This window comes from Aquarana catesbeiana, linkage group LG07 (assembly GCF_042186555.1).
Source record: "Aquarana catesbeiana isolate 2022-GZ linkage group LG07, ASM4218655v1, whole genome shotgun sequence".
NCBI classification, from domain to species: Eukaryota; Metazoa; Chordata; class Amphibia; order Anura; family Ranidae; genus Aquarana; species Aquarana catesbeiana.
Genome location: NC_133330.1, coordinates 62,278,620 through 62,295,367, shown reverse-complemented (window position 1 = coordinate 62,295,367; position 16,748 = coordinate 62,278,620). Strand labels below are relative to the sequence as shown.

Genomic DNA, 16,748 nt, shown 5'->3' with positions numbered 1-16,748 from the left:
TCAATTAAATCCTCCTCTCCACCACGGCAGACCATTAAAAATAGACATAAAATGTGACCATAGCGTAATACAGTTTATTAAAAATATCATCAGGTAGAAGGTCTGCAGCCACCCAGCCTCCGTTCGATGTCTGGCGTGCGTTCCACCGCCGCGGTATTGATAAACTGGAAGTAGATAGATGTGACGTGACCGGGATGCGCCTTGATGTCCTGATGACGTTGTAAAACGAAATGTAAGCCAGGGGGAGCAAAAATTGTTTGCCCGGGCAGCAAAAGGAACGGGGACATGAGGGGAAGCAGGGGTAGCATTTATAAGACCTGATCCTCTGTATTTTCTTGTAGCAGCTGAATACCAAGGGGAGAAGGAGAAGTGGGCTTTCAGCTGCTGCAGGAAGATACAGCTAATCAGGTCTACAATATGTGTCCATGGGGAACAGTATTCTGTGTTCAGAGCATGCTCACTGTGCATTCCCAGAACAGTACCAAAAATGTCATGGGACGCTCCTAATTATGCAACCGCTGTGACAGCCAATCACAGCGGTCAGTTGATCGGAATGCTGTTCCCGGTGTTCTGCCGAGGAAGTTCCCCCTGGCGGATAATGACCCCCCTGTACTACGCAGATGCAGCGCTTGCGCAGTAGGAACCAGAACGGAGCCGCCGAAAATAGCCGAAGCTGAACACCTGTAAGTCAGCTGTACACAGCACCTGCGTGCCAACGCTATTGTAAAAAAACACTTTGCAACAGGGCTTCACTCGGCATATTAATATTCTAACTCTATGTCCACTTGGATGGTGGGGCTTGAACCTGGACTTAGGGCAGAATGTAGTGCGCAGGTGCCGTGTAGAGCTGACGATCAGCTGTTAATCTTCGGAGACTTTCGGCAGCTCCGTAGTTGTTCGTATTGCGCAAGCGCAGCGCATAAGCTGTACAGGGGGGTCCTTATCCGCAGGGGGAACTTTCTCGGCAAGACACTGGCATTTATATTCTCCTAAAGAGCTGGGAGGAGCCAGTGGAGAAAGAGATTAATAATTATAATAATAATTATACTGCTTTTTTTCATCATATTTTAAAATCAACACATGCAGAGGTACAGCTCCCAAACTAAATTATAAATGTTTTAAAAAATAATATTAATAATAATATTAATAATAATACAGTAACCATAATAACAATAATACACAGATCCCAAACAGATCCCAAACTAAATTACACATGTTTTAACTAATAATATTAATAATATTACAATAACCACAAAATAATAATAATACTACAGAAATCACAATAAACTACTACTAATAATACAAGAGTTTTTAATCAGATGTTTTATTCAATCAACAAATGCAGGGATACAGCTCCCTAACTAAATTACACACGGTTTGACTAATAATAATAGTAAAAATAACCATATAATAATTATTATTACTGTTATTATAATAATAAAACTTTTAAACAGATTTTTTTTTCAACGAAAGTACAGAGTAGATCCAGCTCCCAAACTAAATTACAAATGTTTTGACTAATAATAATAGTAATAATAATATTAATCATATAATAAAAACAATTATTGAAAGTAATAATAATAATACATTTTTTTTAACATGTGTTCTTAAATCAAAAAATGCAAAGTAACAGCTCACACACTAAATTACAATAAAAAAAATAATAATAAAATAATAATAATTATTTTATATATATATATATATATATATATATATATATATATATATATATATATATATATATATATATATATATAATTTTTTTTTTTTTTTTTTACTGCTGGAATGCAGAGGGGTAGAGTTGGCAGTGTTGGAGAGGCATGGCGCTGGCAATGGCCGTTGTAGGGTCCAGGTCCCCAGTAGATGGCACCGGTCGCCCAGCAATGGATCAGCCGAGGTGGGAGAACCTGGAGAGGAGGAGGAGTCCGGTCGCACATGTGCAGAAGTAACCGATCCGGGGACAGCGGCATTCAGCTCCAGCACACAGACATATCGTAGCGCTCTGTCCGTCCATCTCCTGAACGATGCCGGTGACCGAGAAGGATCTGGCGGAGGACGCTCCATGGAAGAAGATCCAGCAGAACACCTTCACTCGCTGGTGTAACGAGCACCTGAAATGTGTCAACAAAAGAATAGGAAACCTGCAGACCGACCTGAGCGATGGGCTCCGACTGATCGCCCTGCTGGAGGTGCTGAGCCAGAAGAGGATGTACAGAAAGTACCACCAGAGACCTACATTCAGCCAGATGCAGCTGGAGAATGTCTCTGTGGCCCTGGAGTTCCTGGAGAAGGAAAACATCAGGCTGGTGTCCATAGGTGAGTCACCTGCTTCCAGGTGCCCATAGGTGGGTCTTCTGCTTCCAGGTGCCCATAGGTGGGTCTTCTGCTTCCAGGTGCCCATAGGTGGGTCTTCTGCTTCCAGGTGCCCATAGGTGGGTCTTCTGCTTCCAGGTGCCCATAGGTGGGTCTTCTGCTTCCAGGTGCCCATAGGTGGGTCTTCACCTTCCAGGTGCCTATAGGTGGGTTGTGTCCACAGGTGGGTCGCCTCCTTCCAGGTGCCCACGGGTGGGTCATCTCCTTCCAGGTGCCCATAGGTGGTTCCCCTCCTTCCACTTATAGGTGGATTGTGTCCATAGGTGGGTCACCTCCTTCTACATACCCATAGGTGGGTTGCGTCCATAAGTGAGTGACCTCCTACATACGCATAGTTGGGTAGTCTCCTTCCATGTACTCATAGGTGGGTCATCTCCTTCCATGTACTCGTAGGTGGGTTTTCTCCTTTCAGTTGTCCATAGGTGGGTTGTCTCCTTCCAGGTGTATATAGGTGGGTAATTTCCCTCCATGAAACCATAGGTGGGTTATGTCCATAAGTCGCCTCCTTCCAGGTATGTATAGGTGGGTTTGTCTATTTCATGTACCCATAGGTGAGTCACCTCCTTCCGGGTGCCCATAGGTGGGTTGTCTCCTTCCAGGGGTGGCCAGTACTGAGGAAGGACTTGGAAGAACATCTATTTAGGGTTCTGTCATTGTCCTCATCTACAGAGTCTGGGACCTTAAGATTGAACCCAAGCCATGACTTCATTTATTCCTGCAGAGTAGAATTGTATAAGTCTCATGGGAATGTTCAGGTCATAAACCAGAATCACACCCCATGGTGTGAACATGTGAAATCCAATATTCTTGACTTATTGACCTATCGCGTTCAAACAGTATTTTGATTACCTGTATTAATGAGCCTTATTCTCTGTTTTCTAAAGCCTATCTATTTTTTTTTTTTTTTTCATTTTGGATAATGTAGAGAGAGAGGGTTCTAATCCCTGTCAGGGCTTTTATACCATCTGTCTTCCATTGGGAAGATTTCTCCTTTCTCCCTGCTCTATAGAAAAAAAAGGTGCTATCAGAACATGTGTCCCCTCTTGAAGATTCTCCTCCATTTATGCTCTAGTGACATCTCAAAATAATGGAATTTCCTCACTATGTTCTGAAATCGAGAGTGTGTGCTTCTCCAGCGGAAACACAGACAGCAATAAAAACCTGGCAGGGCTGCTAACTTTCCAAATTTTATCCAAAATGCAAATAAAAATGGACTTTGCATACGCTCTATTAAATGGGAAGGGGTTAAAGACTCAATGATTGAGCAGGCAGTGTAAGTTCTCTGTGGGCCTCATGTACACTGGGTGTCAAAAATTCCACTTTTGAGGGCGTTTTTGACTCCCTCTATGTTAGCCTATGTGTCAGTGCACACCCAGGCATTTACAGGTGTTTTAAAGGCAGGAAAAAACCCAGAGCCAGCGCATTCAGGAGAGGAGCTCTCTGCTGCTATAAAATGTCTGACGCACCTAAACGCTAGATGCATCAAGCGCTTGAACGTTCATTTCAATGGGCAGAATAAATTCATATTGTGGTTAATGAAATGAATAAATGCCCAAGCGCTTGATGCATCTAAATGCGTTTGCAAAAACATGGCTTTTCTCCTGCATGGAGAAAGGCGTTTAGGCTTGGTTCACACCTGTGCGGGTGGTGCCACTGCGGCACCCACAGAAATTCCTGCAGCTACAACCGCCTGCATAGTGAAAATCAGGACCTGCAGGCAGGTGCCAATAATCCTAATAGCACGCGGCCCGCACTGGGAACTGCGCTATACTGGCAGTTTCCGTGCGTGCTGCGATTTCCAATGTAGTGCAGGGACTTCTTTCACAGGGTTCGGCAGCCTATTCAAAGGAACGGGTTGTCATGTCCAGGTAAACGTGGGATGCATGGCATGCACAAGTGTGAACCTAGCCTTAGAAGAGCTGGGCAAACACCCAGTGTGGATGAGACCTTATTATTCAACCAGGGTTACTTACCCCCACAATGTGAACCTGCAATGGACAATATCCTGCACTCCATGACATACCAGGTTTATAGTGTATGGAATATTGAGCACTTTGTTATTGTCTTTTATAAACCTTTGTGATGTTTGATTCCTGTAAGTAACCCAGCCTATACTAACATGGATATGTTATGGTTTTGGTGATCCAATATAGTAATATACTATTATAGTATTGATATACTCCCAGTGTGCTCTCTATGATCCATAGATCTCCTGTACATATGTGCTTGCCGTGAATTTCTATACACCTGGCCCAGTGATCAGACAGGTATGTGTGGTAGGCCAGGTTCCTCGCACACCTGCTGCTTTCTTAGGGCAGCCCTGTGACCTCTGCCGGTGTCATACTTGGCTCTTCTATGTAGTGAGAGGATGTGTGGAATGATTACAAGGCCTTTGTTTGCACCCTTTGTCCTATGTGTTATGAGAAGGGTGCAGGAAACGTCTGCAGTCGGTGTACAGGTGAGGCAGGGTGTGGTCTGAGCACAGGTAGAAAGAAGCTGACCTGGGTGCTGCTCTGCTTCAATGCTGGATCAAGAGATGGCTTTTAGCTTGGAAAGGGTTAAAGTTTACTTTTTTTTTTTGGCGTTGCCTACTGATGTTTAGACCTGGTATGTAACAGGAGCGATTGTATGAAGTGTAGCTAAACAAATGATGGCAAAGGGCAATTAACCCTGGAATGTGGCAAAGGGAATCCCTACGTCATTGACTTTCCTTATGTGCTGGCAGAATTCTGCAGTGTTTCTCCTGTGGTCAGCAAGATTTTTAAAGGTCAGCTGTCATAATACTAAAGACCTGTGTGAGATGCCTCTGATGGAAGCTGATATAATTTTACTACCTTCCAGCATCCCTTTTTTTTTTTTTTTTTTTTAATCGACCAAGGAAGGATTAGAACCCCTGTCAGGTTTTGAGGTTTTTTTTTTTTTTTTTTTTACCCATCCATGTCTACATTCGGTCTGTCAGTTTGAAAAAGAGGAAAAATATTAAATTGAGAAATTGAGTTAAAAAAAATCTTCTAGTAGGGACACTTGTTTCGGTGACAGTTGCTCGGTTCACCTATATGCGAATTGGATGCATTTTGAACCATTGCATTTTGACACGTGAAATAACATTGATTTTCATTGAAGCTGTTCACATATGTGGTGCATCCACAGTGCAAATTTAAAGAGTCCTGTGCATTTTTTTTTTTAAACACTGTCATGCGGTTCAGATGTGAATTCCTCGAGTTCTATAGGAATACTTCTGAGCCCTGGTTCACACTGAGCTGCGGGAATGAAACTGTTTCACTCCCACATGTCAGTCCTGATTTCAGCAGCGATTTTCACAGACATCTGTGTGGGTTTCTGCACAGATGTCAATGGAAATCGCACCCGAAATCGCAAAAAGTAGTACAGAAACGACTTTTTAAAATCGGTGCGGCGTCGTACCGATTAGGACGGTATCATTGCTCGCCGGTTTGACATGTCAAAACGCACCAATGTGAACCAGGGCTTAATCGCAGCTGTGTTCGCTTTAGCATTTCAGTACAGATTGCTCTCCTACTACAGGAGTTGACACTCTTTATCTGCTATGTATTGGCCAGCACTGAAATCGCAACTGTGACATCTATCAGGTCCTGAGCCTTGCAAATTCGCATCAGAACTGCATCAAAAAATGCACCTGAACTGCTGAACAAATGTTTTTTTATTCGCAGTGAAAACAGACATACAGCTCGGCTCACATATATGCGAACCAGACTGGCTTTCAATGGAACCGGTTTACATATATGCAGGTAATTTGCGGTGCACGTTAAAAAAGGGTCTTATGCGTTTTTTCATTCCAGTTCTGGTGCGATTTTTTTTTTTTTTTTTTTTTTTTTTTTTTGTGTCAAGTTTGCACCTGAACCGCACTGGCCCCGCATATATGTGAACCAAAGCCACCTACAGGTGTAACTGAGCTTGTGCGGCATTTCCAGTGTGTTCATACATGTTGGATGTAGGGCAGACTATTCATTTCAACGGAAAAGAAGTCCCATGACTGTTTCCCAAAAACAAACTGCACCGAACTGCATGGTGCTGCAGCAATGGTGGTTTGGCGCATGTGAGAATGTCGGCGATTACAGATGGGCCTGCCATTAAAAATGAATAGACTTAATGAATTTGCATCTGCCAAAGGGCAGTATGTTTCTGTGTGTTGGGAAGGCATGTCATTTTGTGTGCGTTTTCAACACACATAGAAGTGAACCTAGCTTAAGGCCTGGTTTACACCTATGCGTTTTTAGTGCTTTTTGCATTTTGCGGATTTGCACTGCAGTCCATTTAACATGGTTTCCTATGTAACACGTTCTGTAGTTCAAGCCTGCAAATGGCACTAAAAATGCGAGGTGTGTACCAGGCCTATTGACGTGTACACATGACAGGACTTTCCGGCAGAAAAGGTCAGACGGAATCATTCCGTCAGACATTCCAATCGTGTGTGGGCTTCATTGGACTTTTTCTTTCTAAAATTCTGACGGACCTAGAAATAGAACATATTTCAGATCTTTCTGACTGAATCAGTTCCTATCGGGAAAACCGTTCGTCTGTATTTTATTCCGACGGACCAAAAACAACGCAAGGACAGCTATTGGCTACTGGCTATTGAACTTCCTTTTTCTAGTCCCGTCGTACATCATCTTGTTCTAAACGATCTGACTTTGGTGTGACCATGTGTAGGCAAGTCCGTTTCAGCGGAACTCCGTCGGAAAGACCGTCTGAGTCTATTCTGACGGAAAGTCTGGTCGTGTGTACGCAGCATAAGAGATGATTTCCCTAAATTTTAAAGTCTAGGTCCACCTTGAAGACCATGTGACACGCATGTTTAGGACAGATAACATCTAACATGTTATCTGTCCTAAACATGCGTGTCACATGGTCTTCAAGGTGGACCTAGAAATGTATCCCCTCTATAACTGCATGGGCGGGAATAGTTCTCCCACACAGCAACTGTCAGATTTAAAATTGGGGTGGCTGATACCAGAGGCAGCGGTGAGGCCCTGTGGTGTCACTCGTGCTCCTGGAAGGGTCTGAGGCTGAAGTAAGTAAGCGTGTCCAGGTGATCCATTTACAAATGGATGCCCAGGCTGGGCGGGAATGGGTTAAAGCCATTTGTGTTGTAGGGAGGGTGGCAGAGTGCTTGCAAAAAAGTGGACCATTCATTTAACATGGAAGGTCCACTTTAAAATGAGTCACTCTGCTGCAAATATTTTGCAAACCATTTGTGAGGTACTTGAAGCGTGGATGAGATGAGAGAAAAGCCTGGTGTGTTGATGTTTGCTGATATATTGTTCAGTGGAAGCGGTGACAGAGATGAAGGATTTATCACTTTCACTGAACGCTTGTGTGAGAGCGCAGTCATGTTCTGACACTGGAGACTGCGATAAAGAAATCATTATCTTTTATTTACCGCCAAAAACTGTGTGACTGAACTTTTCTCTGTGGGGAGGGAGCTGAGAATACCAGAAGGTTTGACTTTTTAGGTCTCCTGCACACTGGGCGTTTTGCTAACTTTCCTAGAATCCTTTCTTCTGAGTTTTGACAGAAAATACGCCTGTAAACTTGTGTAACACGTTTAGGCGTGTCAGTCTAATTTTTGTTCTTGGCATTTAAAATGAATTACCGCTCAAGCGCTAAATGCGCCTAGCGCTTAAAGTGTAAGTTAACCCTCTTGTTTTCAGCCAATAAAGCTGCCATCTTTGCCTCTGTTTAATCTACAACTGCCATGATGCTACACATGTGATCAGTTATGACACCAGCCATTGGATGGTTTGACAGTTTGGTTGAGAGCACAACCAATGGCAGTGTTACCATTCCGGCATGTGCCGGAAATGAAGTTTTTTTTTTTTTTTTTTTTTTTTTTTTAACCTCTAGAGATTCGCACTATAGCCGAATGACGGCTACAGCGCAGACCTGCTTTGCCAGGACTACGTCCATTGACATCGTCCCGTACACGAGCGGCCTGCGCGCCCTGTGATCAGCAAGTCTATGAGACTCGCCTGATCACAGATCGGAGTAAGGGGTCGATCCCGACCCCTTACCACATGATCAGATGTCAGCCAATGATAGCTGATCATGTGACATCAACAGAGCCGGTAACCGGCTATTTTTTCTCCTCGCGCTGACAGGGAGGGTAAAAAAAAGACTATTACCGGCGGCCGTGAGAGGGACATAAGTCCCGCTCACGGCAAGCGCCACCAGATCATCAGTGCCCACCTGTGCCCTCTGCCAGTGCCACCCATCAGTGCCCACAATCGGTGCCTCAACAGTGCTCCACATCAGTGTCACCCATCAGTAGTGCCCATCAGTAGTGCCCATCCGTGCCACCCATCCGTGCTGCCTTATCAGTGCCCATCAGTGCACATCAATGAAGGAGAAAAATTACCTGTTTGAAAAATTTTATATCAAACTATGAGACGTGATTTTTTTTTTTTTTTTTTTTTCAAAATTTTCCATCTTTTTTTGTTTAGCAAAAAATAAAAATCTCAACTGTGATTAAAGAAAGCTCTATTTGTTGGGAAAAAAAAATGACAAAAATTTCATTTGGGTACAGTGTTGTATGACGGCACAATTGTCATTCAAAGTGCGTCAGTGCTGAAAATTGGTCTGGGCAGGAGGGGGGTTTAAGTGCCCGGTCAGCAAGTGGTTAAACTGGTAAATGGATGGGTTTACTTACGCTTACACGCACATTTAGGCGTGTCCAGGTTTTTTTTTTTTTTCTTTTTCTGACAAAACTTTGCTGCACCTGGACACATTAGCTGTGTTTTTTTCTGCCTTAAACTCCTCCTAAATGCCTTTTGTGTGTGTGTGTGTAGACATGCGCTAACATACAGGGGCATTTACAGGCAGAAAAAAAAACACCAAATGCCCCTAGGAGCAGCAGGAAAAACATCCAGTGTGCATGAGGCCTTTAAATGATTGTAAACCTTAAATTTTGTTTATTTTTACAATAAAAAACATATTATGCTTTCCTGTCCTGTGCAATGATTTGGCAGCTTGCTATGGGGGCACGTGTGTGTGTGTGTGTGTGTGTGTGTGTGTGTGTGTGTGTGTGTGTGTGTGTGTGTGTGTGTGTGTGTGTGTGTGTGTGTGTGTGTGTGTGCGCGCTCCTGAGCCGGCTTGTGTGTGTTCATAGACACACATAGCATGGTTCAGCCCAATCCCTGCTCCCGCCTTACTGGCTGTGATTGATAGTAATGGGGGCCAATGGCTCCTGCTGGTATCTGAGCCAATGAGGAGGAAGAGAGCTGAGAGCCGCTGCTCTCATGCACATTCCTGGATCGGGCTCAGGCAGGGTGGATTTGATTTAAATCACTAGTAAAAAGTCTTGATTTAAATCATAATTTTTAAAGAGCAACTGTCATCTCTGTCCTGCAGCGGCTCCTCTGGCTGGCCGTTGACTCACCGACACTTTAATGGGACGGCTGGTGATGTGACACAACAAGGTGAGGGACGTGGCGGCAGCAGGTAAGGGGAAGCTCGCTAACAGGCACTGCCATGATGGATCTGAAATGACAGGTGCTCTTTAAATGTAAGGACTTATTCTTGCTGGTAGTTTGGAATCTTTAAGGCTGGGTTCACACTACTGGGTACCCCGCATCCAATTCACAATAGCAGGAGATTTTGACCGGCTCTCTAAGGAGCCGGTTCACATCTCCGCTGCGGCTCTTTGGTCCGTGTCAGGTCCAAATTCAGGCAAAAATTTGGGATGTAATCAGACCTGAAACGGTGAACGGGGACGCACCGGACCCCTGCCGTGAGCCGCATGCGAAGATAGTGTGGACCCAGCCTGATATTTGCCAAAAAAATGGTTTCATATTTAGAAAAATAAGCTGTCAAGTTAGTAAAACGGCGATATCCGAACTGATTCAATCATACAGTCTGTAGTGTACAGAGATTTGCAAAACGATGGGATAAAGGAATATTCCTGAACTTTGTTTTATCTCATGGTTACTGTGAAATTCTGTGAATGCATCAACGCAGTGCATGTTATCTCAGCTTGCAGAGCTTGGATTCATTGAATGAGTTTACCAAAAATGTAAATATTGCAGAACAAAAAGCCTCATGCTACATAACTAAGCTCCATTTCATGCTGAATAAACAAAATTATTAATGTAGCTTAAATAGAAAACTATCTTTAGATATGTTTTTACTCCAAAAGCATTTTAATAAAATACATTTGATAACGTATAGACATCAGACAGCCATGCAAATAGTATTCTTTGAAGGTCAGAAAAGGCCACCCCAATATTCTTCCCTTAAAGTGACCCATGAGGGTTAGTAAAAGGAGCGCCTGGTATCAGATCAGAAGTAAAATAAAGGTGAATATGTAGTAGTTTTATTGAAAGTAGTAGAGCATGATAAAACACGCGTTTTGGGGGAATAAAGACCCCCCACCCCTTCTTCGGGGCTGCTGCTGTATGCTACAATGAATGTTGATGTGCCCAAAATGGAGATCAGGAAGGTTGCGGTATTCTCCGGCGGCGGTGGCAGCACAGTGTGTAGCCGGGAGACTGTTATTCCACGCACCTGGGGATGTGGGCTACTTGCAGTGAAGCAGTTGCACTTAAAGAAATGCTGAATATACTTTTCTTTTTATTAGCAGGTAGGCTTTTGTACACAAGTGATTGTGGTGACAGGGTCACTTTAAGAAGGCACAGTCTCTGACCACATGTGAATGCTTACTGTACTGTCAGCTGGACTTTGTTCTGGATAGCTGTCGTTAAATGACGTCTTTCAACACTGTGTCTGCCTGATAAGAGGCCTGTCTGAGAAGTTGCTACTCCTAACAAAATTAGATTCATTCTGGGTGTTTAAAGGATAAATTCACCTTTTTCACAAAAAATAATAAATGCACATTTTTTTTTTTTTTTTTTTTTTGCAGGTAAAAAAATGTGCATTTATTGTTTTGTTGCAGGAGCCTGCAAAACATTGCACCGGCGATCAGCAGATTGCTGGTGCCATGCAGGTCTCCTGTAGATCTGTTAGTGTATCTGCTTCCTCGTACGAGGAAGCTGATGGATACTGACAGGAAGATTGAATGAACTACCACGGCGCTCACAGCCCCGGGCTGAGCCCGCACGAACACGTTTTTTTTTTTTTTTTTTTAAATTTGACAGCTAGCGGGGAATCTTCTCCTCACCCCTTGGTAGCTGCCAACATTTTCAAAAACCGCGGCCACGACACTCATTCATAGCGCTCTGAATGGAAAACGACAAGGTCCGGCAGCCTTTGTGGCTGTCGGCTTGTAGTTTTCAATGAACTACAACAGCGGGGGAGTGGGAGGTATGGGGGGCTGGTGCAATCATAACATGTTACATCCCGAATATGGGTGTAACATGTTATGACAGGTGAACTTATCCTTTAACCCCTTCACGCCGACGCCAGGTAACACATATAGTTAGGTCCATATATATTTGGACACAGGCACAGTTTTCATTCTTTTGGCTCTGTATGCCACCAGAATAAAATTAAAACGAAACAATCCAAATGAATTTGAAGTGCAGACTTTCGGATTTAATTCAAGGGGTTGAACATAGATATCAAGTACAAATTTTAAGAACTGCAATCATTTTAATACAGTGCCCCCATTTTCAGTAATTGGACAAGTGAATATAATCATAAATGTTAATTTTTAATATTTTGTTGAATCCTTTACTGGCAATGGACTGCCTGAAGTCTAGAACCCATGGACATTATCAACGACTGGGTTTCCTCCTTTCTGATGCTTTGCCAGGCTCTAACTGCAGCTGTCTTCAGTTCTTTGTGGGTCTTTCTGCCTTTAGTTTTGTCTTCAGCAAGTGAAATGCATGCTCGATTGGGTTGAGATCAGGTGATTGACTCGGCCATTGCAGAATATTCCACTTCTTTTCCTTCAAAAGCTCCTGGGTTGCTTTTGCAGTGTGTTTTGGATCATTTTCCATCTGTACTGTGAAACACTGTCCAATCAACTTTGCTGCATTTGGCTGAATCTGGGCTGACAGTATATCTCTAAACACTGCAGAATTCATCCGGCTGCTTCTCCCACATCATCAATAAACACCAATGACCCAGTGCCACTGGAAGCCATGCATGCTCATGACATCACACTGCCTCCACCATGTTTTACAGATGTTGTATGCTTTGGATCATGAACTGTTCCAAGCCTTCTCCACACACTTTTTTTTTTTTTTTTTTTTTTTTCTTCCTGTCATTCTGGTACAGATTAATCTTAGTTTCATCCATCCAAAGAATGCTTTCCCAGAACTGGTCTGACTTTTTTCCACAAAAAAAAAAAAAAAAAAAAAAAAAGTCTGATCTGGCTTTTCTATTTTTCAGGCTTATGAATGGTTTGCACGTTGTGGTGAATCCTCTGTATTTGCTGTTGTGGAGTCTTCTCTTGATTGTAGACTTTGACAATGATATGCCCACCTCCTGGAGAGTGTCCTTCACTTGTCTGGATGTTGTGAATGGATTTTTCTTTACCATAGAGAGGATCCTGCGATCATCTACCATTGTTGTCTTCTGTGGATGTCCAGCCCTTTTTATGTTGCTGAGCTTCTTTCTTCAGAACGTACCAAACGTTTAAATTAGCCACTCCTAATGTTGCTGCTATCTCTCTGATAGATGTGTTTTTGAAGACTTACAGTGGCGTGTTTCACTTGCATGGACAGCTCCTTTGAACGCATGATGTAGGTTCACAGCAATAGATTTAAAATGCGAATACCACACTTAGAATCAATTCCAGACCTTTTACCTGCTTAATTGATGAAGGAAGAGCCCACACCTGACCATGAAACAGCTTTTGATTCAATTATCCAATTACTTTTGGTCTCTTGAAAAAGGGGAGATAGCTATTCTTTAGAGCAGTGTTTTTCAACTCCAGTCCTCAAGGCGCCCCAACAGGTCATGTTTTCAAGCTTTCCATTATTTTGCACAGGTGATTTGATCAGTTTCACTGCCTTAGTAATTACCACAGCTCTTTCATCTGAGGGAAATCCTGAAAACATGACCTGTTGGGGCGCCTTGAGGACTGGAGTTGAGAAACACTGCTTTAGAGTTGTAATTCCTGTTCCTTCCTCAGATTTTGGATGTTCATACCCTAAATTTAAACCTGAGTGTGCACGTTCAGCCCATATCCATTATATAACTATATCTTGGATGTGTTTTGGTAAATACCTGGAAAAAAAAAATTGTGTCTAAATATACATGGACCTAACTGTATATGCGGCCTCAGTGGGCTTTTTTTTCGTGGTGCAGTATATATGCATATCTCCCTTTTTTTTTTTTTTTTTTTTTTTTTTTTTTTTTCATAGCACGTTCCCAGCACACCAGGGTTTTACCCAGAGCCCCGTTCCCTATGCTAACAATCAGGACCCAGGTCTCCCAAATCCGGGTCACCTGATTGCTGTGGTAGCCTCTGATCACTCACTGTGAAGCTTGCCCTAGTGGGGTGTGTGTGTGTGTGTGGTGGTTTTTTTTTTTTTTTTTTCTGTGAATGGAGAGGAAAGATGCAATGTAACTTTCTCTTTCCTCGTGGAAAGCAAAAAAGTTTGGAAAAAAAATACCTAGATCAAGGTTTGATCTAGGTCAGTTCCAGGGTTAATGTTTGGGTCAAGTAAGGACCAAGGTCAGGGTCAGTATATTTTGGACAGGATTTTTTTTAATTGTTTTTTTAATTGGCATCAGTGTTTAGTGTTTTGGTGTGTTTTTTTTAGGTAGAACAAAAAAGCAAAATGCGCACTATTTTCTTCTGGGCTGTACTATAGGTACAAATAATATACACATATATGGTAACAACAAATAACATACACATATATGGTATTGTTGCAATCGTCTTACTCTGTATTCATTTCTTTACATTATTTATATTGCCATCTGTCCATCAATCATTCACATACCTAATCCACCCTGGTATTTGACCAATTCTTCTTCACACAACCCTACATATTTCACATCTCCTCCATCCCTCCCTCAAGCAGCGATTACCTGCAAGTGACATAGGGGTCAATTCACTAAGATTTAGTTCAAAAGTAGTTCATTCACTAAAATGTGCGTTCTTTATCAAATGCATTGTGTTTTGCGATATTTATCACTTGAATTTTGCATTATTTTTGGTGTTATTTTTCACAATTATTTTTTTCTTTTTTGTTCTTTTTTCATGTTAACACTGCAGCAGAGGAAGAAATAAATGCACACATAAATACTATGAAACTGTGAAAACATTCCAGTGTGCTTTATTTCACAGAATGATCTTCCTCTGGTGAAATGTTACAAATGATTTTCATTCCTGAACAGAACATTTTAAATTAAAATGATTTTTAATTGTAAGCAACAAATGTCAGAAAAGGTTTGGTCTTTAAATGGTTAAACTTCCCTTATCTACACGCAGGAGTTATTTCCTTTGATAAAAGAACTAAAAGATACTTTGTTTCTACTTATTTCTGTGTTGTAATAAAACTTGGCAGGCTGCCTGAATTTTTTTTTTTTCCAGCTGTGAAAACTCTCTTCATTAGTAAGGCCCCTTTCACACATGCGGACAGTATGTCCGTATTTCATCCATCCGTTTTCGGATGAAATACGGACATACATGCATCCCTATGGGATAGCGGGTGTCAGCGGATGTACATCCGCTAACACCCGATGTTGTCCGGCTCCGCTCTCGTCCGATTCTGCGGACGGAAGAAAATCCTATTTTTCTATCCGTCTGCAGAGCGGATCGGATGAACACGGACAGACGGTCCGTGTTCCTCCGATTCCCCCATAGGGGAGAGCGGAGATCTGACAGGGCGGTCCCTGCACAGTGTGCGGGTCCCGCCCTGTCATCTGCCTGCTCAGCTGGGGAAAACGGAGCTATCCCCGCTGAGCAGCGGATCAACACGGATCCGTCCCGTGTGAAAGGGGCCTAAGGCTCCATGCACACTGAAGCTCAAAAAAGCTTTTTTTGAACGCCAGATTGCTGGCAGAAAACACTGGTTGAAAAACTAGCTTTTAACAGCGTTTTGTGCGTTTATGAGCGTTTTTTAGTGTTAGTGTTTATGGGCATTTTTAATAAAAATACACAGAGGACACTCCAAAAATCCCACAATGCATTCCAAACTCCCACAATGCATTGGAAAAATAGAACGCCGAAAGCTAATTAATGCGCGTTTATCGGCGTTTGGCTTTTTTCAGCGGTGAGAAACGGCACTTTGAATGCGAATTTCTGGCGTTCAGAAAAAAGCCCATAAACTCCACTGCTCATTAAAGCTAAAAAACATCCATGTGTGCATGGACACATAGGCTAACATAGAGTGGAGTTTATGGGCTTTTAAAAAAAACGCCCAAACGCCAATAAACTGCAGTTTATCAGCTCCAGTGTGCATGGAGCCTTAGATTGTGACATGCTGTTTTGAAGGTGGGAAGGGGAAAAGATCGTGATTTCGATTTTTAACGATTAATCGTGCAGCTGTAGTGTGTATACTTTAGAGCAGCGATCCCCAACCCTTTTTTGACACCGGAGACCGATTCTGTTGCAGAAAATTTTGCCAAGGACCGGCGAGGGTGGGGGGAATGTGATGGAGGCACATGCAGCTTGTTACTTGCCACTGTCACTATTCTGGCACCAGATGCAGCGTGTCACTTGCCACCATCGTCTGCAACCAGATGCAGCTTGTCACTTGCATTGTCGTTGCATTGGCTGAGTCCCAGAGTAAGGGTGGCTGGTGAGAGATGATGTAATCTCTCTGTTCGACCATCCAGTGATGCTGGGGGGGCGGAGAGAGATGATCTGTGACAACTCCCCCCCCTGCTGTAGAAGATTGACTTTAAAGTGACACTAAGGTTGGTGGTTGTTTTTTGTTTTTGTTTTTTTTTTGTTTTTTTTTTATATCATACTTGCCTCCACTGTGCAGCTCGTTTTGCACAGAGTGGCCCCGAACCGGCTCTTTTGGGGTCCCTCGGCGGCTCTCTCGGCTCCTCCCTGTATCAGATAACCCCCTGGGAGACGCACTCTCCTGGGGGTTACCTTGCGGGCGCGCTCCCGAGTCCAGCATTCGGCGTCCAATCAGTGCTGGAAGTTGCGTTCCTATTGAAAATATATACCGTATTTATCGGCGTATAACACGCACTTTTTTCCCCTTAAAATCAGGGGAAAATCGCAGGTGCCTGTTATACGCCAATCCCCTGCGATCCCGAGCTGTTACAACTTCAAAATCGCTGACCGCGATTTGCAAATGGCGCCGCCGGCGCCGAAATACACAGAGCCGGTCCTCGGCTCTGTGTATTTCGGCGCCGGCGGCGCCATTTGCAAATCGCGGTCGGCGATTTTGAAGCCCAGGATGGCAGGGACAGAGGATCGAAGGCTGCACTGGGGCAAGGCTGCACTGGGAAGGCTGCAATGATGGGCA

The 16,748-nt window shown here is 43.3% G+C and overlaps 1 protein-coding gene across 5 annotated transcripts in view; it reads left to right on the top strand.

The window, feature by feature from the left end:
- The first annotated feature begins 1,933 nt into the window (after positions 1-1,933).
- The window catches only part of FLNB (filamin B), a 329,582-nt gene continuing 314,767 nt past the window's right edge, over positions 1,934-16,748 (top strand). For 3 of the 5 annotated variants that reach the window (XM_073592228.1, XM_073592229.1, XM_073592227.1), the window contains exon 1: positions 1,934-2,316. In XM_073592228.1, the coding sequence (XP_073448329.1) occupies positions 2,025-2,316 (292 nt within the window). In that variant the 5' untranslated portion in view covers positions 1,934-2,024. The remainder of the gene's footprint in view (positions 2,317-16,748) is intronic. The other 2 variants (XM_073592230.1, XM_073592226.1) reach the window with 2 other exon arrangements.